The sequence below is a fragment of the Cygnus olor genome, chromosome 5 (genome assembly GCF_009769625.2).
Source record: "Cygnus olor isolate bCygOlo1 chromosome 5, bCygOlo1.pri.v2, whole genome shotgun sequence".
Classification (NCBI taxonomy): Eukaryota; Metazoa; Chordata; class Aves; order Anseriformes; family Anatidae; genus Cygnus; species Cygnus olor.
In genome coordinates, this window is record NC_049173.1 from 31564457 (window position 1) to 31591477 (window position 27021).

The 27021-nt window shown below is 37.4% G+C and overlaps 1 protein-coding gene across 3 annotated transcripts in view; it reads left to right on the top strand.

Moving 5' to 3' along the window:
• Nucleotides 1-24841, top strand: part of KNL1 (kinetochore scaffold 1) — a 31173-nt gene extending 6332 nt beyond the window's left edge. For all 3 annotated transcript variants that reach the window (XM_040557529.1, XM_040557528.1, XM_040557527.1), the window contains 20 exons: nucleotides 302-341; nucleotides 1367-1404; nucleotides 1752-1804; nucleotides 3274-8523; nucleotides 9273-9417; nucleotides 10261-10328; nucleotides 10454-10552; nucleotides 14121-14236; nucleotides 15064-15154; nucleotides 16832-16948; nucleotides 17468-17555; nucleotides 19425-19505; nucleotides 19985-20024; nucleotides 20137-20238; nucleotides 20730-20830; nucleotides 21188-21256; nucleotides 21411-21520; nucleotides 22075-22193; nucleotides 23406-23528; nucleotides 23636-24841. In XM_040557529.1, coding sequence (XP_040413463.1) covers nucleotides 302-341; nucleotides 1367-1404; nucleotides 1752-1804; nucleotides 3274-8523; nucleotides 9273-9417; nucleotides 10261-10328; nucleotides 10454-10552; nucleotides 14121-14236; nucleotides 15064-15154; nucleotides 16832-16948; nucleotides 17468-17555; nucleotides 19425-19505; nucleotides 19985-20024; nucleotides 20137-20238; nucleotides 20730-20830; nucleotides 21188-21256; nucleotides 21411-21520; nucleotides 22075-22193; nucleotides 23406-23528; nucleotides 23636-23741 — 6956 coding nt within the window. In that variant the 3' untranslated portion in view covers nucleotides 23742-24841. The remainder of the gene's footprint in view (nucleotides 1-301; nucleotides 342-1366; nucleotides 1405-1751; nucleotides 1805-3273; nucleotides 8524-9272; nucleotides 9418-10260; nucleotides 10329-10453; nucleotides 10553-14120; nucleotides 14237-15063; nucleotides 15155-16831; nucleotides 16949-17467; nucleotides 17556-19424; nucleotides 19506-19984; nucleotides 20025-20136; nucleotides 20239-20729; nucleotides 20831-21187; nucleotides 21257-21410; nucleotides 21521-22074; nucleotides 22194-23405; nucleotides 23529-23635) is intronic.
• The last annotated feature ends 2180 nt before the right edge of the window (nucleotides 24842-27021 follow it).

Below are 27021 nucleotides of genomic sequence, written 5' to 3' on the forward strand. Positions count from 1 at the left end.
AACATAGCACCCTACCAGCTACTAGGAGGAAAATTAACTCTATCCTTCCTGAAACCAGGACAGGGATTTAGATCAAAAGAAGACCGAGAAGAATGTCTCATTCACTCTGTCAAAGATGACCTAGGAAGAATCTGAAAAGCTAATGCATTTTCAAGTACTTTGGTTCTCTGGTTTTTGCCATCATAAAGAGGAACACGAAGAGTGAGAACTGCAGAACATTCTTTTCTGTACACTTTACTCTTGTCTCTGAATGTTTTGATCCTGTTTCTCTCGTTGTAATGTCTGATTTTCTTATTTTTAGAGTGTGCAGCAGATACAGGGAATCATGTCCTGCTTAATCAGTAAGTCTGGGGAAAAATTATTCCCACACTGCAAATACATTTCTTCACATGGCATGCGACCATAAGAATGTTACTCCTCAAAGAAACCAACAAATGTAACATGCTTATTTATTTAGATATAAAATTGCTCTTTTGACTGGTTTTGAAACGTTTGACTGGTTACAGGAATACAGCAGAAAAAGGATATAGCTGTTTTGGCCATTCACAAAACGGTAGATGTTTCTGAAAAATTGAACAATTATGTCTTGAAACTGCTTCATCCAAAGTTGATTGTTTGGGAATGTCTTCCAGGAGACACTTACCAGATTCCGTATTTGATAGAGATGGTCTTGTATGTTTATTACAATCACTTTTTCACTCAGAGGTGGATAGAGTATTAGTCTGATCTCAAAGTTCTTGTCTAGATAAAATAAAATTATGATAGTTACTCACCAACTCAATTTAATTTTAAAAGATTTAGACTGTTTCTGTGCATGAAAGCAATTTTTTATATTTAAAACATACAGCAGGGGAACATTTACCTACAGCTATAGTTAACAAACACTTATAAAGTTATCAAAGCAATATAGTAACGTGTGTGTATAAATAAAAATCAGTATACTAGACAAGGCAGTTTGGGCTTGAAAGAACATTCAAGAAAACACTGAAGAGCAGAAGTCATTAAATGTTAGATGAAAAGCCACACAAGTTGGTCGGTGTACCTGGCTTTTGATTTTTACAGAGAAATGACTGGAGGCTTTAGGAACACGTCTTCAGTTTTCCAAAAAAGAAAGGAACGACTGAAAGTCGAAGGTCTGAGTTAAAAATAAAGTATTAATCTCTTTTCCTGTGAAAAAAGAGTTTCATGGGAAAATACCACTTTAGTTCCAATTAGGATATATTGAAGACATATTTGTAATGTCTGGTATCTGCTGCCCAGTCATGTATGAGCTCTGCAACAGAATTCTCTGCCTTTTAAGTATATTGCTGAAGCCCTCTGGTTTGCAATCTTTTAACAAACTGTTTACCTAAACCATCTTTTGTAGAAATGAAGAACCTGAAGCTGTTCCATGTGAGATCACTGGTGAGTTTGAAAATCGATTTAACAACAGAATGACTATTTTTATTCCAAACTATTGATAATAGTTGATAGAACATTTTTAACATGTCTAGAACAGTCTCACGGATGGAGATCACTATTGCATGAACAGACTCTGTCTCATAATGCTGTTTACAAGCACTGTATTGTAGAAGCATGGGTAACCCTACTACGTGTTCAAAGGAGTACTGAAAATATTTCTCAGGATATATTTGGTTTTAAATGTGCTTACTCAGAATGTGATACTTATGTAATGAGTGCATTGATCTTCAGTTAGTTGATTAAAATAATAAAATAGCTCAGCAAATGCACTATTCCTTTTCTTTTGACAGGGATGAACACTTTGCTTCATGCCCCTATCCAGGCATTGGTGCAGCAGACTGAGGTATGTGAAGGTGCTCATTTTTTCAGTGCTGAGAATGTTACTGTCCAAAATATATTGCAGTAATTTGTGTAGTAAAGGTGAAACATGTACCTCAGCTGCCTAAAAAGTAAATCCTTGTATTCACAAGAAATTTGTCTGAAGCATAATCTTCTATATTTTGAAGTAGTTTCCTAATCTGATAGTCCTTATACTATACTATTGATAATTTTTGTTTCTAAAATTGCTTTTCAGTATCTGAGCTAGTTCTTACATTTTTTTTTCAATGCTTATCTAAGAATACGTAAAGGAGCTTATGTTTCAGATAGGTCAGTTTAATTTTTTTCCTCGTGGATTACTGTCTACTCTTTTTTTTCCACGGGTGGAATGGATATACGTTGTCTCTTCGTACTGTTAAAAAGGTTTAGAAAATTGCAGTGACTAGCATGAAAAGGTAACTGAAATGCTTCAGTTGACTCAAGTGATAAAACACAATGTTTTTAGTTAAGACCTTAACAGGCACAGAAATCCTGAACTGTGCTATACTTCAGTTATGATGTCATGAGTCTATTTTATCAAACAAAGCAATTGAACAGTATCCCTTGATCCAATGGCTTCTGACTTTCATGCTGAATTTAAAAATATGGTTTTAAAAATGTCCTAGCTCTTGTGAAAAAATGCTTATAGAAAAAAATAAAGGTTAAAATCTAGTGTGGATTAAAAGATGTATGCCATGAGCCTATAAAGGTCATATTGAAACCCTCTCTCTCCTTGGTTTAAGTAATGTATATGATTTATGCTTTTTCTGGTGTATTTTATTTCTTGCATTTATAAAATAATAATGCATATATAACAATATACTTAATTTAAAGTAAACACAAAGTTGTTCTTAATCAGTGTATTCATTATGTTTGATAAACTACAGTATTATATCTTGCTACTGGCCAGTTTTTATCCACAGCTTTAAAACTCTAAATCCTTTCTATTAAAGAGACTGAAATCTTCTTATTCAGGGTGGAAGAGTCTTTAAAAAATTCCAATTTGGCACTGCTGCTTTGGGGAACATACATGATAAGCTGGGCAGGGATTTTGCTTGCAGTGGGTGAGTGGGGAAAGATAGAAACACCACAGGAAATACTGATTCATAAGTCTCAGTGATTGTTCCGTGTTTACAAGGATTTCACATGTGAAGATGTGAAGGTTTTGTCCAACAGAAATCTGAGCAACATTCTTTCAAAATTCTATTTAAATACGTAAAGATATTACAAACATAAAATATAGGCTCTAAGAATTTGTAACAGTTAAGTTGTCCTTTCCTTTAATATGTTATTACTTGTTGAGAAGGACTGAAATGTTTTTTTTCCTCCCCAAAAAGCTGTAAAGGTAGAGCTCTAACCTTTAGACTGCATTAGCCGACTTTTGTTTTGAATAGAGTTAACCACTGTGTCATTTGTTACGAGTGTCAGTAACTGTCATTTCTTGTCTTTTTTCAGTGCCATGATGTGGACAACGCCATTCAACGAACAAATAGGCATGACACAACACTCACCTTTTCAGATGAAAATGAAATGGAAATGACAGCTAGTCACACGGCAGTGATTACACGTAACCTGAAAAACAATGAAACTGACAAAACTGAGAAAATAGATATCACATCATTTCTGGCTGGGTTAAACTCTAACAGTGGAAAGGCAGAAATGAGTAAAGAATTTCATTTTTCCTTTGATCCTACGAACTGTCTGTGCCCATCTTTTGAACAGAAGGAAGATGCTACTACGGTAAAAAAAATAAATTTCAATGAATTTTTGATGCGCTTGAAGTCAAATGAAAAAGCACTCAATCCTATTGAAGGACCTGAAAAAGAAAACCTTTTTTTTATCCCTTCACAAGTCTCAGAAGACGTGGCACGATCATCGGTGGAATCTGCTTATTCCCATGACCCACCGGCCACCTTCAATGTAACAAAAATCTTTAGAGAGCAAGATGATGGAATGGAAATGACAAAATGCCAAGCACCTGATGTTAAAAATATGCGTTCTGGTATTTGTGGGGCTCCACCAGAGCAATTACTGTGTGCAGATGTTACTGAGGCATTTGCAGATGATGGAATGGATATGACAACTAGTCACACTGCAAAAATGTCTTTTCCTTTTGCCAGTGTTGGAAATCAAAGTCTAAACTTCAAAAAGGATTTCCCATCCATGGAGATAGATAATTATTCTGTAGTAAAGAGAGCATCTCATCAGCAATTAATTGTAAAGCAGGACCCTCAACTTTGTACAAACAAAAAACCAGTAAATGTTGAAGACACTGTAGATACTACAGTGCTTCAAACTTTTAAGCAAGACACCAGAACTTTGTCTGCTATCCCGGGGTCTGTTTCTTCTGAGACTGTCTTCCGAGGTGATAAAACTGTTTTTTCTAAATGTGATGACATGGAAATTACTGGGAATTACACAGATGTAATCTATAATGAAAGTACCAAAGGAATGAGCAGTTCATGTCATAAAACTTTTGAGAAAACGGTTAATACAAACTCTTTGCCAGTAGGAAGCAGACATCCAGCACTTGATGATGTTACAGAAAGTCTAACATCTTTAGATAATCGAGCTTCTGTGTCACAGAAAACTAATGCGCTTGAACAATTTTCAGGCTCAGATGGGAGAACTGAAAGAGTGACCCAAGATCATGGGACTGCTTCAGTGGATGTTGGTTTTGATTTGTGTAGAAATTCAGTGTCCAGTGGTACCTCTAAGGGTAGACTTCAGCACAGACTATCAAGCTCTCTACTTGTTTCACTGCCAGGTGAGAAAACTGCAATATTTTCAGGAAAAGATATGACCTTGACTAAAACTTGTATTGACAAGGCTGATGGAAAGAATGTTGAAAATGATTTTCCTCCTGGAGTGTCCACCTCTGTCACCTGCAAACCACATTTTCTTGGTAACAGAATCTCTACATCTCCCAATTTAAGTGAGCAGGAAAAAATGGAAATAACTAAATGCCAGACTGTTGTCATTGATGATCAAAGCATTGGGATAGCTGCAGAAGCAAAACAAATGCATGGTAAAATAATTCCAAGTGAGAACCACAACAAAAATGTCAGTGCTGTGGCAAGTTCTTTGGACAGGGACAAGGAAAATCTTGAGGCAATTGGTTTTGATGTGAATATGAAAAGAAGCCAGACTACAGAAATGAATACTGAAGATGTTGAGGTGATAATAGTCAATAAGAAGCTTGGAAAAACAAACTTTCAGGCAAGTGGTCTGATTTCCTGTGTGAAGAGCGTGCGTTCATTACAAGAGCAAAAGAGAGAAATCGCAGAAAATACTGCCACCAACAACAGTGCGTTCATGTCTTTGCAAAGTCAAGAAGTCGATATAACTCAGCCTTTGAAAAAACCCCTTCAGAATGCTTCAGTTTCCTGCACAAATGACAAAACAGACGTGTTTTCAGATGATCAAAACATGGACGTAACCAAAACTCATTCTGTTGCCTTTGAAGTTGCTCCTACTAATACAGTACAAGAATATGAGAATACTCATAATCAAAATAATGTGATATCCAAGCAGCTGCAAAAACAGGTCTCCCGATTTTCCAATAATTCTGGTGTAGATACCACTGCAAGTCAGACTGCAGCGATAGAATATAGGGATTTCAAAAGGAGCTCAGATAAACAAACTGTTACTCCTTTATCTGCAAATGGTATGTTCGTGTCTAGTAATGAACCCACTCCCTCCAGAAATACAAGAAATGTACAACCTGCAAAAATACTGGGTATAAATGCAGATTGCCAAAGCTCTGACAGGCAAGTGAAAACCCGTACTATGAAGGTAGTAAATAATGCGTTGCCAACTCAAGAAGAATCTGAGAGAGATTTCCTGGTCAGTAAAACAGTTTCTTCAGAAGAGGATTTTAAAAATCCTCGGTCAGTTGATGGCCTGCATTTGGGTATTGAAGAGACATTACTAACTAATACATCTGAACAACTGAAGAGAAGTTCCCAGTTACCTTTCTTTTCAGAAAAGTCTGTTTTGTTTCCCTCTGGTGAAAACATGGACTTGACTGAAAGCTGTGCGGCAACGGCTCCTGATCAAAACATCCATATGATTTTACCAGGAAGAAAAGCAGCACCAGTACATATTGCTGAAGATGAAAATAAAACATTATCTTTAAAAAGAGGGGTCATGATGACAATAAACAGCCAGGAGCAGCCTGGGTGCGATACGTACTCCTTGGTATCTGGTAAGAAAATGTTAACTGTGACTGGTTTAAAGCATTTGCATTTTGTAGATGAGAAAACTACCATATTTTCAGAAGATGCTGATATGGACATCACGAGAAGTCATACGGTTTCAGGGGAAAACAAAATAATTTTGCTGCCTAAAAGTTCAAGCAATGACATATCCTTTGTTTCTGGAGATAAGACTTGTGTTTTTACACACAATAATGACATGGAAATAAGTAGATTTGATACTGTTGCAATTGATAAATCTGTGGAAAAGGCTGAACCTGGAGGGATGCTTAGCAGAGCTACTAGGACTGAAAGGAAAAGCTCCAAGGAAACAACAGGGGAAAAGACTGTTTTATTTTCACTGAGTAATGAGAATAACGACATGGAGATCACAGAGAGCCATACGGCTGCAATAGGCCATGAAATCCTCTCCCAAAAAGAGGTCAGGCTTCATTCTCTGTCTTCAGCTCAGCCTGTTAAAGCTGTTAAGTTCACAAGTAACCAGAGTGACATGGACATTATGTCTTGCCCTGCTGATAAAATTACAGTTAAACTTTTACGTGATGATAACTTGAACTTGAATAAAGAGGTTGGACAGGAAGCTCCTTCAAACAGTGAAGCTACTGTGCTTGCTATGGATGATATGGAAATCACTAAAACCCATAACGTAGCTTTGGAAGAAAATTCTCTGCAGGGTAGGCTACCCAATCAGTCTGTTCCTCTATGTTCCACAATTATTTTTACAAATGACAAGGCTGATATGGAAATGACCAAGTATCTCCCTGATGATGAAAGTACTGAAAGAGTCCTGTGTGAGCACAGAGTAAACCCTCCTAAGCAGGTTGGACAGGAGGCTCTTTCAGGTAGCAAAACAGTCATTTTTACTTTGGCTGAGGATATGGAAATCACTAAAACTCATACAGCTGTGTTAAGTGGTGATGTGTGGGACAGAAGGTTCATTCCAGCCGTTTCTGCAGTTCCTGCTGATCAGACCATTGTGTTTCCACACAAACAAGATGATATGGAAATAACCGTATCTCATACTGTTGCTGTTAATAACAATATGGAAGGATTTGAGAACCAGCAAGTGTCACATAAAAGCACTCGACAACCAGGCTTGCATAGTGCATCATTGTCTGCTTGCAGAGATGAAGTAGATTCTCTGCATGTAAAAGACCTGAATGGTGAGTATCTTAAAAAATCTAATGATAAGCCTACCATTTCTTCATCTGCTTCATCAGCCTCAGCATTTCCTACTGAGAAAGGAGCTGCCAAAGTTCACAGTGGTGCAATACCAGATTCCATTTATTCTACCTCACTTCCAGAAGACACTCTGGACATCCAGGCACCACAGGATCTTGACCTTGCCACGGATAATTCAGTTCCTGTAAACAGTCAGCAGGATCTTGTACATCCAGGAAAACTGAAATCAAAGAGAGTGTCTTTCAAATTTCCAGGTAATGCCCCCTTGGAATGCAGTGAAGAAACTGGAGCTGTGGTATCCCATGTTTCTCTTCCTATTCAGCAATCGGATTCTTTGAAGAGTCCTCCAGATGGACTTAGTACTCAGACAAACCAAGTATTGAAAGATAATTCATCTAGGCATGAAGATCTAGATACAGTTTTAGCCAAGGATGGAGCAGTTCCAGTTTCTGACAGCGAATCAAAGGAAAATGAGAGGCTGTCAGCTGAAGGGGAAGTACTTCCAACAGACTTCCAAATAAAATCTGAAGAAACTAAGCAACTTTTGGTCAGTGACAGTCCAAGAGATCCAGTAGATCCTGCTCTTGCACCTAAATTATCAGGTATTTTAAATGTTTGTTCAAAACTGGAAAATATTAGAAGGAAATCTGCAGTTGTCTCTGTTCCTGAAACCGCTGTTTCTGACCAGCTGCATAAGTTACCAACTCAACCAGAGGATACCTTGAGGTTAGGAAAAAATACCATAATGGAACAAGATAATTTATTTTATCCTAAAGAGCAGGAGAACGCATGTCTTGAATCTGGAGCAGCTCCTATAGGTACGAATTTAGGTATGGCACTTAAGGACAAATATCAAGGAATAAATGTCCCTCTAGGTATCTTCCAGCCTAAACTACCAAGCAGAAGAAATCCTTCTGTTTCTGACGTGCAAGATATAAATGCAAAATCTTCAGACAAAGTAGAAGCACTGGTTTCTGAAGTAAACCTAAACACTGGTGAAGCACCAGATTACACCAAATCTAGTAGGCAGAACTTCAGCCATTCTCAGTTTATAGCAGAAGAATTTCTTCCTGTATGCCAAGAAGCAATGGATTCGAATGATTCTGTAAGCTTTGGATCTGTGGAAGACGGTTGCAATGAGATAAACAAAAGAGACATCTCCCACAATGAAAAGATTAAACGTGAAGAGACAAAAACTTGCAACAGCATAAAAAGAGCTTTGGAACAAGATGAGGAGGATCTTCAAAGTCTAAAGAAGCTCAAGGTGGATGAAAGCTTGGTTGGTGGGGCCTCCCTTGACTTGCAGGTGAGCCTGATCACTCATTGTCAGCATATAGGAACACTGACAGTGCATTTTAGATATTGAGATGCAAATAGATCTGTTGCTAGTTTTTTTTTTGGTTTTCTTTACCACCAGTTTGTAGTCATTTTGCTATGTTTGCCTCAGAATTTCTCTCACTGTTTTCTCAAACTAAAACAATTGATGTGTGCAACTTCCCAGATCCATGACAGAGTAAGGAATATGTCAGTTCTCTCCATAGTATCCTATTGAGCCTTTCTCAAATACGTATTCTTAGTTGTCTGTACTAAACCATGTGCTAGTTTTTGCTTAGGTATAGTGATAGATTAAGGCTGAAAGCAATTACTTAAAATAGGATATGTATGTATATTTTATATTAGCTGTCTTATGGATAGCACAAATTGCCATGGGCTCAAGAAAATCTGTGCAAATATGGAGCGCTAATCTGACCTTAAAAATTAGTTTGTACGTTATCATTACAAACTTTCTAATTCCTAAAGCTGCAAGAGTGTGCTGTGGTGGCTACTGCTTTGAGAAATGAATGAGGGATTTTGTAACATCACTTCCTATATGCCATGGTAGGAAATGGCTTACGTATATGCTGTTTTTTTATGCTGATTAACTATAAAATGTGCAGATACCAAAAATAAATTTCGAATGTCAAGAAACAGCTATGTAAGCAACTGATTGAGTTATTCTTACATTGTTTCATATAGCTCTTCTTTTCTTTTTTTTTTTTAACTTGCTGATACTAGGTTACTTCTGGTGCTCTATCTCAAAGCCAAGTAGATGTTCGTGAAGGTGAAGATCCTCCAAATCTATCAGCTAAAAACCTGGACTGTACTCATGCCAACAGCAGCAGCTCTCTAGATTCTGTTAAGGCCGACACAGAATTAACAAGTAAGACTTCCTTTGTAGCAATTGTCTTAAACTTTTCTATTCTTTTGGCTTAATCAAGGATGAGCCCTACCTATAATACCTTGAATGCCTGTGGTACAGCTTCCTACCCAGCCAGCTGACATGCTTTTATGTTCCGGCTATGAGGCCCAGCCATTCAAGGAATACTGAGATGAGGAGGAAAAGCAGTAGAATTTAAGTACACTTGTGTTTTAGTGGGCAGGTTGGGCTGAAGAGGCAGTTTAGTTTCCCTAGGACAGAGTAAATCTTAGTTTATTAGCTCTCGATGATTAGCCGGTACCTAACAATGAGGCAGAAATCCGCCAGTCATCTGGTACGTGATATTTTGCCTATATTTACAAAACCAATTCCAACTTTGCCGCTTGCAACTATGAATATATATGTTTTGTCCAGTGGAAGTTGGACTGTCCTTTGAGTGAGAAACTAGACCTTCTTAGCTTGGCACTTGAAAGCTATGGTTTTACCTAGAAATTTGCTGGCAGCTCAGATGCTGTTTGGTTTCCGCCTACCAACGGTGCCCTCTGAACTGGTTGGAGTCTGTTTCTCAGATTTATTACTTTTTAGCATGATACATGTGGCTTTCCTCCTATAGAAAAGTGAATTCTGTCGTTTGAATGAATTTCATTTTACATTAAATTTCTAATCTGTTCCTCAGGATTTGCCTAAAGTAGTTTTTTCCTCATTAACTTCATTCAGCACCAGAAACACGCATAAAGGTCAAACTCTACATTAAGATGGCTTACTTCTGGAGCTAATCAACTAAGATTCATATTTCTGTAATAATATTTTTAACCCCAGCAATGCCCTTTTCTTATTTTTATATAGTTCAGCGATGCAGTCAGATGGAGTCTCAGCTTCTCACAGACAGCATTTGTGAAGATAATTTATGGGAGGTATGTATATAGCTGAGAGATGTTAACTTATTTTCCGAACAGGAAAAATACTTGTGTGCATATATACCAGTAAGCATTCTCACTTGAAGAATGTACTTACGTGTACGTTTTTCCTAACTTTGCAGAAATTTCAGAGTGGTGTTATCACAGTTGGAGAGTTTTTTACACTTCTTCAAGTCCATATTCCAATTCAGAAGCCCCGACAGAGCCATCTTCCAGCCAGTGTGAGTATCTGTCCTCTGATATGCATAAGGCTTTGGATTGTACTCATGGTTTGTCGTTGTTTTTTAACAGCTAAGTAGTCTGTACTGAAGGTCTTTAAATGAGTCAAGGCAGAAGTCAGTTCCACCTTGGCAAGTTAGACACTACATGCTTCCAATTCTGTCTTTGCTTGTTTACCTCTGATAACGGATGTTTTGGGTTTTTTTCCCTCAGTAATGAAAAACAGAATAGATTTCTATCTCTTGACAAAATACTGTGTACCGAGGATCATCTGTTCTTGGATAAATATGCTGATCCGTGGTTTTTGAGCTTGCTTAAAGAGCAAAATGTTTGAAAGTAAGAATTAGAAGCTCTATCTAACTTCACATTATCGTCTTACTACATCCATCATCCACTGAGGTCAGAATCCTGAAATGCTGCTCTGCCCTCCTGCTGCATCTTCTATTCTCTTTTAAGTTGCTGCACCATGACATACCTGTTCTCCTTATTTCTCGCCCTTAAGTCTGTTCTGCCTGAACCGTTTTTCAGTATCCTCATCCTGGATGGAGGAAAAACTTCTTTTGAATTCTTGCTGATATGGGAACAAATATTTTGCATGCATGCATACAGACAAGCACCATGTATTAGTAGTAACCTGATACCAAACAAGGAAGTAATCGTACTGTGCAGTCTCCCTGAAAACAAGGCAAGGTGTCACAATTTAGAGAAGACTGAGATTTTTCATGTGGCAGTTTTAGGACAAGGAATGCCTTTATTAATCCACCTCTGGCAACATAATTATTAAAGTAGAATTTATTTCTGTAAGCTCATCTTGAATCTGTCTTTAACCCATCACACTTCTCCAATTCATGTTCTGCAAATGGAATTTTGATATATGAAGTTGATCTTCAGGTTGTTCTTCTTAAAACCCTGTGAAGAGAAAACCTCAAAGCTAGTATAACGGCACATGACTAGTAAAAGCAAAATAAAATTTGTTTGGGTTTGGTGGGGAGGAGTTGAGGTGTTTTGGGGTGTGGGCTTTTTTGGTTGTTTTTTCCCGAGTGGTTCTGTTCCATAATGTTTGAAGGCACATTGAGAAGTCTTGAAAAAAAATATTTTACCTTTTAACTATTATATTCTGAGAGTCCTGACTTGTGTTTGGCTATACTATGGTTTTGTTCGTTTAGCATGTGGATTGCTTCAGTCAATCACAATTGCACCAAGCCCTTTATTCAACCTAGGTTTACTCTATGCCTGGAATTTAGTTCTACCATGTACATCTGGTGGGGGCGGGGGGAAGAAAAGCACTGGGAAAAACTGTCCAAACTGAAAAAACTGTGCTGAATGTCAGTGTATCTGCTTTACAGTATTTCTTCCAGCGGCTCCAATGAAAAGGTAGATTCCTTCTTACGTAGTCTAGTTGTTGCTTTCCTTGTATATAGCCACTTCCAGCAATATGGTAGAGAAATTTACAGAGACTGTCAGCTTTGATGTGCAAATTGGTAAGCAAGACACTGAAGTGGGTTTCTTACGTTCTCTCCTTAGTTTTGGATAAGCACTGCAAAATGTAAGTGTGTACTGTCAATCTTAAAGTGTTTGAAGTTTGAATATCTGACTTCTAACTCTTTACTTTCAAAAATAACTGGAAGAGGTTCCCTTTATTTCCCCTAACTTAAAAGTAAACTAGGAAACTTGTCCCAGTACAATATTTTAATAGCTTACACATTTCCTATCAACTTGATTTTTACATTTTACTGTTGTTATGTCAGTTTTGGGTTTCAGTAAAGGTACCTTCTTTTCATATAAGCTCTCTTAAGACTGGTGTTTCAGGCTTGCTTCTTTGTACACCTTTGTGTAGCCAACTGATTTTCCAACTAGATGCTGGAAATAGTCTGTCACCTATCTGGATTTCATGAATAACTGCCATTTCTTAAAAAGATTGTCTAATAAAGTAGTGTGAATGAGCTGCTTAGTTTTCTCTACTGACATGGAAAGCTTTTGAGTTTTATGAGTAGAGAAAGCTTGTTTTTATTTTTTTATTGTGTCTATTTAATAGAGGATATGGGGAATTAGCTCAAACAGTTCCATTTCTTGTTGCTTACAGCAGTTTCTGCTGGCATGGCAAATGATGTGCCAGGGCAATGGAAAAGCCATCCTGCAAAGTGGAAAACCTTAGCAGTGTCTGGATAATGTAGAAGTGGGTTTGGCAGGTTCTTCTATGCCAGTACTTTTTCTAGCATGCTGGAGAACTTTTCAGTAGTCTGTTCGATGTTAAATAAGTTCTAATGACGTTCATTCTTCCTTCTTCTGAATGGGTTATGTGACACCTCTTTTGGTAGAGTGAAATAGTTTCAATCACAATGACATATTAAAAATTCCTGACAGTTGTTGTGTATGAAAAGGTGTATTCAAGACCATACTCTTTGCATGGTAAGTGGTATATTTGTGAAAATTCTTCACTCATGAAATTCATTCTAGTACTTCAGATCTAGTTCTTAGAAAGCTGGCTCCTGTATAACGAAGTCTTACAGTTGTAAGATGTTACATTGTAAGGGTACGTAAGTCAGCAGAACATTCACATTAGAAATTTGGATACCTTCTCGGAAATAAGGAACTCTCTTGTGGTGTTCTGCCTTTATTCATTCCTTCTTTGCTGACTGACTGAGATTTCTGAGTTGTCTATGCAAGAGGAAGTAAAAAAAAAAAAAGTGTCCATTTTAAAGTTCTTTATAATTCTGATGTGGTAAAAGAATGAAAGCTGATAAAAAGAATGAAAGCTATATTAGCATAATTTGTATTGATTGAATTGTTTCCTTTATGAGTTTTAAATCTCTTGAAGTTTTATTTAAGCTGCTGTTCTTAGCTACAGTTTAGTTTACACTTCCAATTTGCAAATTTATTTGTACTGAGCTGTCTCTAAATATTCATGTGGCTTACAAAACTCTGGTACGACTCATTAGCATCTGACCTCTGATAAAAACAAACATACAAAATAAAACAATCACAAAAAGACTGAAAGCTTTCTCTGAAGGGATTGAATTAACCTGTTATTTATGTGCTTCAATGTGTAAGTAATTTTTTTGGAATATCCCCATCTTATTTATTGGATGTGACTAAAGACTTATTGAAAATTGTGATCTTAAGATAACTATGCTTGATTCAGAATCTTGTTTTACTCTAGAGCACTATCATTATCTGGATAACGTGCACATATTTTTTCAGGTTTCCGTATAAAAGTAGTTTAACCTCTTCCAGTTTAGGTTTTTGAGCTCTAGTGATGACAGCTCTTTTTTTTCCCAAAAGGAAGTCTGTTCTTGAAGGTGAGGAAACATGGAGCATAAAAGTGAAATGAGCTATCTAAGGTTATAGGATTAACTTTTCCCAGAATTAGATAGGGCAGGTCCAGAACGGGGAGGAAAAATCATTGAAGTATGTCAAGCTACCTCCGTTATTTTTTTTCTGTTCTGCAAAAATAAAGATTCAGGCCTTTTTGGTGGTTTCTGTATATGAATTGATAGAAAGTTGCTGTTTTTAAAAAGCATGCATCTTTTTTTCTTTTTCCTCGTAACTTTTCCCGCTGTTCTTTACCAGTGTGCTGTCAGTGCACCACCAACTCCAGAAGACCTGATTCTCAGCCAATACGTTTATCGCCCCAAGCTGCGTATTTATGAAGAGGATTGCCAGGTCCTTTCTCAGATGATAGATGAGTAAGTCTGTCTTTTTTTTTTTTTTTCAGTCATAGGTTATATTAGTAATTCTATTTTTCAGCTCCATTTGCATGCAGAATGTCCTTAAGAAAGTTATTAATTACATATGGGAAAAACAGAAAAAAATGGGAGTAAACCTACCTAATGTAGGTAGCCAGTTTATTACAGGTTTATACAGTATAGGGCAAACTCTTAGGGAGGAGCTGTGGTTATGGAGATAAAGCTTGATTTTCCTCTGGTACTAACAGAGTGTTTTAGTTGCAAATCAGAAGAGTTAAAGATTTTGAGTTGTACTGAAAATAATCAAACATAGGAAGCAAAATCATAATAGGTTATGAGCTGTTGTTTGTTCCAATTTTCCAGTGTTTACTGTTAATTGAAATACAATTACCATGACTTATTTCCTTAACCTGAAGGTCACTTCTGGTCTGATACATGATGCCATTTACAATTTGTGTTAAATCAAGTTTTATAGTAAAAATTAAAATCAGTAGCAAGATTTTTCCCAGCCCCATTAGCACCATTTTCCATTTCTTTAGCTCTGTAGCTCTCTATCTCCTGTTCAGACCTACTCTCTACAAAAAGACTATAGAAAGTGAACTTTGCATTATGTTCCAGAGTGCAAAAAACATAGCCCCTATGTAATGAAGGCTTTAGAGGAGACCTCTCCAAGATGTAAGACCCAAATAAATGAAAATGTTTACATTTCCATATCTTAATTAGAAAAGGTGAATCTAGTGTATAAATACCAATGTGCTTCTTTGTATGCTTGTTGCAGTTACAACGAGCCTTTCTTTCAATTCTTTTTTTTTTTTCCTGTATTTCAGATTAAAACAGTATGTAAGCGTCCAGGACCAACCACTGGTGAATGTGAATAAGAGTTTGTGGGAAGTAATGAGAACCTGTTCTGATGAAGAGGTAATATTGCATAACAAAATAATGTAATGAAGAAGTAATTTATGCATTCAAATTTATGAAGAATTTACACATTCAAATAAAATAAGAACCATTATGGTCACTGAATAACAGTAGGTAGGTAGAAGATACAAGGTAAAATATTTTCTGAATGAAAGTCTACTATGAGAACTGGAATAAAGAATTTCTTATATGGCAGAAGGGTTGAATGCAAAGCTGGTTTATAATACTGTAGAGGAACAAGTTACTGTGAAACAGAAAAACTTGATGTTGATAATTCAGGTTAGTTAGAGAAGAGAAACTTTAGAGAAGCCTCAGCAAACAGTGCAATTTTGGAAGCAAAAAAATGAAGTTTTACTGTTGAAGCTCTTGTAGCATCACTGGTGGTGCAGAATTGTCCATTAACTTAAATGTTTACCCATACTTTTCCAAACTAAATAATAGTATGAGACATAATAAGCAGAAATTGTTGTTACACAAAAATAAAACTGCATACAGAATTTGGAGTACAACAGTGGTATCATGTGCCAAAAGAAAGATGATGAGGCCAGAGGGTATTTCAAGGAGGATGCTAATGATAATGGGCACAAAAAGCACCCCGAAGACATTTGCATTTTAAAAAACAGAAGCATTATAAGAGTGTCCCAGACAGAATTAAGAAGGTAGATCAAGGGATTGTTTTCCTCGTTTTCAATACCAAGAATAAAGGACTAGTCAGCAAAAATTAAAAGTAACAAATTTAAAAGACAGTGTTGTTCATAGTTCATAATTAGATTTGTGTTAGAGTTTATCACTGAGGCTAGGATAACTGGATTCAGGAAAAATACACTTAGAAACAATAAAAGCACCAGAACCCTTAGTGAAAAATAACAGATTTGAAAGGTTATTAAGCAAACCTCTACATACTGGCATTACAATGATACCACCTAGTGGAAATGGATCGAAAACACTACAAAAAAAGCTTTTTGTATGTTCCTCTGCATCTTCTGGATTGACAACTGTCAGAGAAAACCTCGAACTACACAATTCTTATAGTCATTTCTGAAGTAGTTGTCGCCATTCCTGGAGCTATTTGAAGACTGGGGACATGGTTTAGTGGTAGACTTGGCAGTGCTAGGTTAACAGTTGGACTTGATCTTAGATGTCTTTTCCCACCTAAACGATTCTGTGGTTCTATAATCTGTAGCTATGTTCTATTAAAACAGGTGGCTTTTTTGTTTATTTCTTGCAATTTGGGCACTGCGTGGACTTGTTGACATTTTGGTTAGCCTCTTTAAATTAGCCCCTTAGTAAGGGGACAAGTGTTCTAAATAAGTCTTGAACAATTAGAATGAGGCATCTGACATGGTTAATGAAGCTGCTCCGTTTTTTAGTGAAAGCATCTCCTTCTTAAGTTATTGGAGCTGTTAAAATCTGATGATACTGTTTTCTATGCTGTTCACTCTTGGAATATAGATTGTGTTGGATCTTTGCTAAGAAAACCATTACTTTAGTAGTAGTCTTGAATTAACTTGGATTGTCCAGTCTTAAATTCAATTTCCTTTGAAACTACCGTGTAATACTGCTGCTAGAGAAATGGGATATTGCAGGGAGAGCAGAGAAGAGAGAAAGAGTTGATTGAACGATCTTTTGTTTCACATTCCTATTCACTTTCCCTTCTGTATTTTCTATTCATTGCAGCTGAAGAGCTTTGGAGCAGAACTGAACAAAATGAAATCCTATTTCATCAAAGAAAGTAAAATCTTGGGTCACAATGAGAAAGAGGCATTATACAGCAAATTACTGCAGAGTGCGCAGGTAATGTGCCGCAAGGCTGCAGAGGTTTAGGTTTAACAGAGGAACTTCTACTGTATTTTATCTGTGCTTAGACTAGCATAAGCTGGGACCATCAGATGTAGGACCCTAACTATCTTGTATAAGACTCTTTGGTATTGAACTTGTTTTCCTTTTATTTATAAGAAAATATAAAATACATTGGGACAGTGACTTTTTCTTCTAGTTACATTACAGGAACCTTCTACCTAAGTATAAGTTAAAAGCTCTAGAAATGTATTTAGTTAAATCTCATCCCTTCAAAAAAAGAAAGTTGTTAGGAACATTGTTAAGTATCTGGTACTTTCTTACCTATGACAACTGCCTTAATGTTGTCTGTTAGTCTGCCTCTTCATTCTAATGACAGATTGTGTCAGCTACTTTAATTACTTTATTAGCAAGCAAAGATCCACATGGTGGTCCCAGAAGGCATTCAGCTTCTTTAAAAAATTCATTGACTTGTGTAAGAACACATTGCAACAGAGTACAATTTTCCCATCTTAGGAACAATATGAAAAGCTACAGTCAAGAATAGCAAATGTGGATGAATTGCTCAAGGAGGCAGAAAGCTGTCTTGCTGATCTGGAAGCAGGTATGTGTTTGCAAACCAGTGACTGATTTGCTGGTTTCTTGCCCAGTCACTCTGTTTTTCTGTAGAGCTTTTATGTAAATGGTCACTTCAAGATTCTGTGTCTGGTGGTTGCTTGGAATTTTAAAAGTCCCATGTTACAAGTATCTATTAGGTCTGCACACCTTCATTTGTGTCTGCAAACTTGTTTTGTGGGAATAACTTGCCCAACAAATGAAGGCTGGGAGCATTTCTGCACTGAAATACAGAATTATAATTGTAGCCTACGAACGTATAACCAAGCTAGCTAAATCTGAAAGTGATGACAGTACAGCTGCTGGCAGCACACAGTTCAAAATGGCTGCAGAACCTGCTAGTGATCCCACAGATAGGCAGGACTAAGCTTTGTACTCCAGGACTGTACCATTTTCAGTGTCATGCCTGGATGGTTTAAAACTTGTTCAGCTGTGTTCAAACAAGCTGCAGTCAGTACTTGGGATTGCCATGTTACGATAACTGTGTCTCTTCATAGAACCATAGGATAGTTTGTGTTGGAAAGGGCCTTAAAGATCATCAGTTCCAACCCCCTGCCATGGGCAGGGACACCTCCCACCAGACCAGGTTGCTCAAAGCCCCATCCAGCCTGGCCTTGAACACCTCCAGGGATGAGGCATCCACAGCTTCTCTGGGCAGCCTCTTCCAGTGCCTCACCACCCTCAGAGTGAAGAATTTCTTCCTTATATTTAGTCTAAATCTACCATTTTTTAGTTTAAAGCCATTACTCCTTGTCCTACACTACACTCCCTGACAGAGGGTCCCTTTCGAGTTTTCCTGTAGCCCCTTAGGTCCTGTAAGTTTGTTAAGAGGTCTTCTCAGAGGCTTCTCTTCTCCAGGCTGAACAACCCCAACACTCCCAAACCATCTGTCAGAGAGGTGGCCCAACTCCTTGATCATCTCTGTGGCCCTCCTCTGGAATCATTCTAATACTTTCATGTCCTTGTGCTGGGGGCCCCAGAGCTGAACACAGTCCGGCAGGTGGGGTCTCACGAGAGCAGAGCAGAAGGGGACAATCCCCTCCCTCGCCCTGCTGGCCACGCTTCTTTTGGTGTAGCCCAGGATACGGTTGGCTTTCAGGGCTGCGGGCACACATTGATTGCTTGTGTTGAGCTCGTCAACCATCACCCCCAGGTCCTCAGGGCTGCTCTCAATCCATTCTCCACCCAGCCTGTGTTTGGGCTTGGGATTGCCCTGGCCCAGCCGCAGGACGTCGCACTTGGCCTTGTTGAACCTCATGAGGGTCGCACAGCCCCACATCTCAGGCCTGTCCAGGTCCCTCAGGATGGCATCCCTTCCTTCCAGTGTGTCAACCGCACCACACAGCTTGGTATCATCGGCAAACTTGCTGAGGGTGCGCTCCATCCCACTGTATGTGTCACTGACAAAGATGTTAAATAATGCCAGTCCCAATCCCCTGAGGAACACCACTTGGCACTGATCTCCACCTGGACGTTGAGCCGTTGACCTCAACTCTCCAAGTGCAACCATCCAGCCAATTCCTTACACACTGTGTAGTCTATCTGTCAAATCCATGTCTCTCCGATTTAGAGACAAGGATATTTCTTTTTTGTTTTTCATTTATTTTTCTTCCTACTTCTCAATGCCTTCAGTAGAAATTAAAGTGCACGGTAATAGCTTTGAAACAATGCAATAAAAAGAGCTTTATTCTTTATCTGTTACTACTCGAGGTTTTTGGTAGATAGCCCACCAGCTTCTTGCACATTATTAGCTAGCTTTTAAATACTAAAATGTCTAAAACTCAGAGATAAATAAAATGAATTCTAAATACTGCATCTGGGAATTCTGCAGAGACCTTCTGATACTTGTTTCCAACAGATTCTGAATGGGAAGAATGTGAGACAGACTGCAGTGAGGAAATGGCAGAAGAGGACTCTGAATCAAAAAAACTAGAGGAAGGTAATGGTACCAGCTGAACTAACTGCAGGTTTCTTTTTTGTGGTGTTTTTTTGTTCATTGATGTTGGTTTTGTTTTGTGGTTTTTTGTGTTTTGTTGTTTTCTTTTTTACTTCTGGAGAGGGTGAAACTGCCCCCATCCTTGCTGTATTAGTTGATATCAACGCAAAAATTACTGCTTTCTTTTCCACATTGAATACAGCTAATAACATAGGTGTTAAAGAATGAAAAGGATTTGTTCTTCTCATGGGTAAATGGGATTTAGAACTTGGAAAAATGTGACTGGAAGGGTGTGTGCTGGCTATCATACCCAGCACTTCAACTGTTCTATAACTACTAACTTTTGTAGACCATGTCTGTATCTAGGTAGCAGTAAGAGCTGTTGAGATCTCTCATGTTGTTAAGGAAGATGACTGCACAGTGAGTTAGGGCTGTCTTTGTTGCTCTTTTCTCTTATAGCTTTTTTTCCTCCTTTCTCTTAGAATTGGAAAGCCTCAAAGCTCAGGAAGAGGAACTTCAAAGGTAAGATATCAAAAAGCTTAAAGGAGCTTAAAAATGTACACACTCAGGTTCTAGAGATTTTTATTATTTTTCACCAGTGTGCTACATCAGATATTTTGCTTTATCATTGCAGAGAACTGTTGGATCTGGAGACTGAGAATGAGCAAATGTTTGTTCAGTTGAAACATCTACAGGAAAAAGAAAAAAGCTGCGAGGAACTCCTGGAGAGATACAAGTAAGGAAGGGAATTTCAGGTTTTATCTTTTTTTATCGGTTCATTCTGGGGACTCAAATTTCTATATAAATGTTTTGGGGTTTGTTGTTTTTCCTTTTCATTTTATTTGGAAGATCTTTGGATGCCCCTTTCTTCACAATCTAGGATAAGCAAAAAAGCATTGGTGAACTTCAGTATGTGAGGGACTGTTCTATTAACAACTTTGTAGTGATACTTTGCATCCAGTCTTTCTGTATCCAGCTCTCCTCCCATCCCAGAATTAACATTTATGTGAAATGAATAGTAGTATGCTTGGGTTCCCAAAAGATTCTTACACGGTGTTGACAAATGAAAATTTATTTGGTCTCTTATAACATAGCTGCTCTTATGCACTAATGCTCTGATCAATGCTCTGATTAATGCTGCATTAATGCTCTGATCTTTGTCATTCAGATAACTGGGTTGGTTGGTTGGTTGAAACTTAGGTGGTTTTTTTTTTCTATTTCTTTTAGCTTCCCTGAGTGGGAGATTAGTGAATGGAGTGAAAAACAGGCCGTCTTTAATTTTCTTTATGATTCGATTGAACTTACAGTCATATTTGGACCCCCAATAGGTAAGTTGCAAAATGGGTAGGTTTATGGCTTATGAACTTGAAAGATTAAATAGTTGCATGATAGAAACCCAAAGGTTCTACATTAGTGAATATCTACTAAAAAAAAATAGAAAAAAAAAACAGTGCTAGTAGGCTGCTAGTAAGCAGAGAGAGGCGATAAATGATGGCTTTGAATATGTTTATCAGTGCTTTCTATTAAAAAATTGTAAATGTGTGTAATGAATGGCTGTTTCTGAAGAGGAAGAGCTGTAACTGCAGAACTAAGTATGGAAATAACATACTTTTTGTTGTTTTTGTTTGTTTTCTGTTTTCTTGTGTGTGTGCTTCGTGTTTTTTTTTTTTTTTTTTTCTTCTCAGATGGTGATGTTTTTGGTGAAAATCCTTCCAGAAAGATAGTTAGCCTGAGCTTTGAATCTCTCTTGGATGGTAAGATTTTGAGTAGCTTGAAAGTAGCTGCCCTCATTATCTCTTACTGGGAGGACACATTATAAATTTGCGTTTTAGCTGCTAATGCACTACTACATGGTTTTGAGTAGATTTCTTGCAACATGTTTTTTTGTTTATTTTTTGTTTTTAACAGAGGAAAAAGCTCCACTCTTCTCATGTTTAGTCCATAGACTCATCTTCCAGTTTATTGAAAGTCAGGGCTGCTGGCAAGAAAAGTGTCCCACACTGCAATATTTGCCTCAGGTAATGTGCCAGGAAAGCCTATATGACTCTTGAAAAATATTAAACCTTTTTTTCTCACAGAGAATAGGGCTGATACTGATGAATACTTCATTAATGCAAATCAAAATCAGCTTCATGAGTAAATATTCTGGGGTGAGATGGGAAGTGCCTGTCTCAGAAGGCAAGAGACGTAAAAGCTGTGGTTTCTTCCTAGTTTGCTGCCTTGATGTCTGGCTGCCTTAGTGATTTCTTAAAATCCTTTTCTCCTGCTAGTAGAAATCAGAGAATTGAGCTGAATGCCATTCTGCGTCTAAAAGAATTAACAGTTCAAATTGCCAAGCCCAGCTTGGTGTTCCCACATATCTGTGTAATCCTGTTGACAAAGCTAAGGGGAGAAACTTAGGGCAAAGAACATATGTTTGTTTTTGTGTGTGTACAGTTTCATTTTTACATCCAAACTGAGATAGCAGTTAAGCTGCATTTTTTAATTTTCTAGCACAAAACTGCATTTTCAAGTGTCACATAACTTACCAGTCTCAGTTCCAATGTAATTTCTCTTCTGTTCTCATGTGTAGGTGCTTCATGATGTCTCTTTGGTGGTGAGTCGCTGCAGGATCTTAGGAGAGGAGATTGAATTTCTGGAGAGATGGGGTGGAAAATTTAATCTTCTGAAGACAGATATCAATGACACAAAGTGAGTAACCTCAAGTGGAGCTTACACAAGTCTTACAGAGGGCCTCTAGACAATCAGAAACAAGGCATCAAGATAATTTGGTTTTCTTGAAAATGTTATTTTATGCAACTCCTTATTAACAATCTAACTTTTTTTAGTATAATTGAACTATAATATCCAAAAGGCTGGAAACGAAGCTCCTCTGGGATTCAGCTAACTTCCTTACTATCCTCTACTCTCTCCTTACTTGCTGATTTCCTCTTTGACTTGACTCTCTCACTTAAACCTTTAGACCAGAGCGTAGCAATGCAAAGGAGACAGAGCCAAGAGTTTACCTGTGTAGCTTAGTGCTTCGTTTCTTTTATAATAGGCTTAGTCTTTGATCCACTTCAGCCAAGCAGAAACAGCCCTTGAAAGATGAATGCACTTAAACTAAAGTTTATTTTCTTTAGCTTTCATTTTCTCACACTACTTCCCGTCCAATTAATTTTTGCCTGCCTACCTTTAAGCTGTTTACATACATTACTCTAATTTTGTACTACCCTTTGCAAAAAAAGTGTTCTATTACGTGCCAAAAGTCACTTAAAAGCTACAATTTATTTAGGTCAAGAAAACAGATGCAAATGTTACCTATGCTCAGATTTACTGTGGTAGATTTACCTTGAAAAGACCTTTTTTAATGCTTATCCTGTTTTGTGCTATCGCAAAGCGTCTGTTTCCTGGGCCTTGTGTACTGGGTGATGGTCTTACCCTTATTTGCAAAAAGATTCAGTTCTGGCCTTCCTGGATATTGTCATAGACAGAGTACTGTTCTAGACAGAAATTTGACCTGATTTAAACAGGGTTGGATTCCTGAAACAAACTTAGAATTAAGGTCCTGCTTAAAAGCTCAGAAAACTTTAGCTAGCTAGAGATGTTTTATGTTAGTTAGAAAACAGATTTTTGACTATTGCTCTGTATTCTCCTGTAATTTTGAAAGGATCTGTGAATTACATGTGTATAACTTCTGTGGGGTTTTTTTTCTAATTCAGTGGCAGAATGCTGATAGTGTTAGAATGGAAATGTTCTTTTAACCTTATTTATGAAGCCACTGCTCGTCTATTTTAGAATTCTTTAGGAATTATTGAGCTTTTTGCAATTTGTTTTCCTTTCTGCAACTGAATTCAAAGGAGATGACAGTATATTTGTGCGTTTTGTGTTGATATTTTATGTTTGTTTTTATTTCTCACACAGCGTGAAGCTTTTGTTCTCCAGTTCCACAGCTTTTGCAAAGTTTGAGGTGACTCTGTCTTTATCTTCCAACTACCCAGCTACTTCACTGCCTTTTACTGTCCAAAAACAAATAGGAAATATTGGGTGAGTTGAACAGAAAGAACCATCCACGTAACTGAAATTTAAAGGTAGGGGTGGGATATTAAAAGGTCTGTATCACCTCAAACATGTGGTAATCTTCTCTTTTCCAGACACGAGGAAATTTCTGCTGTTCTGTCCAAGGTACCAGTTGGTTACCACTATCTGCGGAGAATGGTGAGCTTGATCCATCAAAATCTGCTCCAGGATCCCAGATGATTCGCTAGATCCAAGTGCAGGACTGAAGAAGTCAAACTGGATATTCTTTGACTTTAGCCTCAAAGGAATTCAAGGTCTCTCTCACCAGAATGGGAATGTTGTTGGCTTCTCAGCTCTCTAGGAATCTTGTTTAGTAACTGGTTGATATCGAGGATGCTCAGTGCAGACCACAGGCTTTTCTTTTGTACCAAACTATAAATGAAGAAGTCTCTGAAGAGGATGAGGAAAAGTTTCTTAACTCTTCTATTAATCCAGTCCGCCTTTTCTTCTAATCACCACTGGTCTTGGCTTCCTTTTATAGTCTTTTCCTAGTATGAGTATTCTTCTGACACAGTTTGTTAATTTTATTCTGGATTGATTTACAGAGCTCCTGTGTAAAACAATGATGATTATTTTCTAAATTAACGTGACTGGAATTTCCTTTCATTAGCATTACTTCTCTACTGCATAACACTCTAACATATCACATCAATTTTGATCTTTATCAGTTTCCTGGAACCCTTCCCAAAACACAGAATTATAGTCTTGCTTCCGATTAACGAAATAACCGGTAATAATTAGACAGTTGGCCAAAGCTGGAAAGACTTCTGTCATGAAGACTACAGATCTCTGTGCTTGACCGTGGACTTCAGGATGCAACAGACTCGGAGCCACCAGGTTCAATCTGCGTGAGCCCTTACAACACAAAGTTTGTTCTGATGTTCTGTGCGCAGGTCTTCGTCCAGTACAGTCTCTTTATTTTGGTACATTGTCTGAGGTTGTAATGAGTTAGAATTTTAGTGAGGAGACTGAGCTATTTAAATTTAGGAGGCGTCCGTAATATCATTGGTGCAGTCCAGATTGATTTTGTATATAGTTTATATATTATATAGGTTGAGCTGTTGGAACTGATATAACCCTGATTGAATTTATGGTGTTGAAGTGCCTACCATTTCTAAGCAATCCTTTCTGTAGGCTCACACCGTTTTTTGTAACTCTGTAAAATACATTGAATTTGAAGATGTTTTCATGTGTTTAAAGTGTTGATGTATTTTTGTCCTTTTATGTTTTTTTCATTCTGTTTGCAAGGTGGAAATTCATTAAACATTTGAATTATTGTTCTTCCTTCTTCAAGGTGTGATTATTGGCTGCTCCGTTTAAACTTTTGACTGGAAAATTACATATTACTCTTGTAAAAGCTGTTAGCTATTTGAGAGGATTTTTTCTTGTGTTTCCCGGTGCTAGACTACTATGGCTGGCTTTTTCAGGACAATCCATTTAAATTTTATTTGGAAAAGAGTGACTAAGTTGCAAATGACTTGGATACTATACCTGGAATTACTTTTAAATTTTCTGAGGTCATTTTATCAGCAGTAATAACCAGTAGAGGGTGCTGCAGTAGTACTTTATGATCATTATCTAACTTGGTTTTTTTGTGCCTTTTATTTTTTTTCCAGCATGTTTCCAAGCCAAAAAAAAAAAAAGATAATGAAGACTGGAGTAAATTCTTGGTAGAGTTTATATTGGTCTGAATATTGAATGAAATACCAGATGAAACAAAGCCACGCATTTGCAGTAGAAAAAGGGGATTAAGAAGAAATTAAGCAGTTCCAGTTTTGTATTTAATTTATGTTTGTACTTGATTTTTGGAGTTAAAGTTCATAGTGTGTCATCTATAGGACTTGATGTATTACTGTCAAAACCTTCACAGATATAATGCTTACCAAAAAAAAAAAATTTTGCCAGCCAAATTTTGATGAGAATTTGGTTATATAGCCTTCAAACACAATGCTTATTGTAGCCATTGCTCAATCATGAAGTGGGATATATAATATTAGCAAACTCTTATTTCCTTCAGCAATCCACTTTTATTCGCAGTGCAAAGTTGAGATTAGTACAGACATAATTTGAAATCTGCTTTTAAGGAAGGGGGGAAGAGGAAAGGGAGAAGAAATTAATTACTTTTCAATAATTAATTATATTTTCTGTAGGAAAAAAAAATCCGTCTACAGATGATGACTTCATATTTGGTAATAAAATACTAGCTGTGAAAGAATGAGCGCTATCATGTTTTCATACTAATACCATTGGAATGATGTTTTGACCTTGGCTTTCTTTAATGATTAATGTATGGATAGTAATAGTAGCCATTGTTTTACTTCATTTAATTTAAAGCACCTGTTCTTATAAATTTAGACATCATCCATGAGTATCTAAAATTACCCAGGCATATGTGTGAATGCCAAGAGAATTTCAACTATTTTCAAGGTCTAGTATGTTACAGGAAAAGAATCATTTATGGTCCTTCAATATTGCTGACTTAGGGCTGATACCTTTATGTAAATTGAAAAGCCTTTCTTCTCTTATGATCTGTTTTGTCATCTTACATGCACATTAAATTTTTTAGTAGTCTAGTAAAAGGTTAAAAAAGGCAAACGCAAGTTACTGTGCATTATTAGTAATACTCTGCTTTCATGTTCCCAACCTTAGTTTTCATGGGAAACATTCCAAAATCTGGACAGAGGATAGAAACACTAGTGGAAAACACATTTATTTAAGCATACATCAATGCTTTGAGAAGAGTCCGAAAGTAAAATGAGTGATTGATCAGTTTGGCAGTTTAGAATAATATGAAAGGGTAATCTAGTGCTAAAGCAAGTGTTTGCCTAGCTCAGAAACAGAAGGGAAATCTTGGTATTGAATCAACTCTTGTCGTAGTTCTCTCTCTCCGAGCCCAGGGCATCTGTGAGTTGCAAACCAGGTTCTCGAAAGGGCATCATTGTTTCACACTGTTGAAATTGTTTAATGTTTGTAAAACTGAACTCTGCACACCGTCTAATTTCTCCTTACAATTCTAGTGCTACTTCAGTTGCAGCAATGGAAGCTACTGACACCAACATTTGAATCATAGAATCATAGGATATCCGAAGTTGGAAAGGGACCCACGAAAATCATCGAGTTCAGCTTCTAGGTCTGTACAGGACCACTCCAAAATCAGACCACGTGTCTGAGAGCGTTGTCCAATTCTTGAACAACGGCAGGCTCAGTGCTGTGACAACTGCCCTGGGGAGCCTGTCCCAGTGCCCGACCACCCTCTTGTTGAAGAACCGTTTCCCCTCCTGACACAGCTTCATGGTGTTCTCTCCTTGATATCACCTTATTTCTGCAAACTATGGGAAAAAGACTTATGAGTGGAAAAAGGATTTCTAAATAGGCTATTTATACCAGATATACCACCCTAAAGGTACGGCAGGTAAATTCAAATCAACCATTGGACATGGAATATTAAGTTAAATTTAAC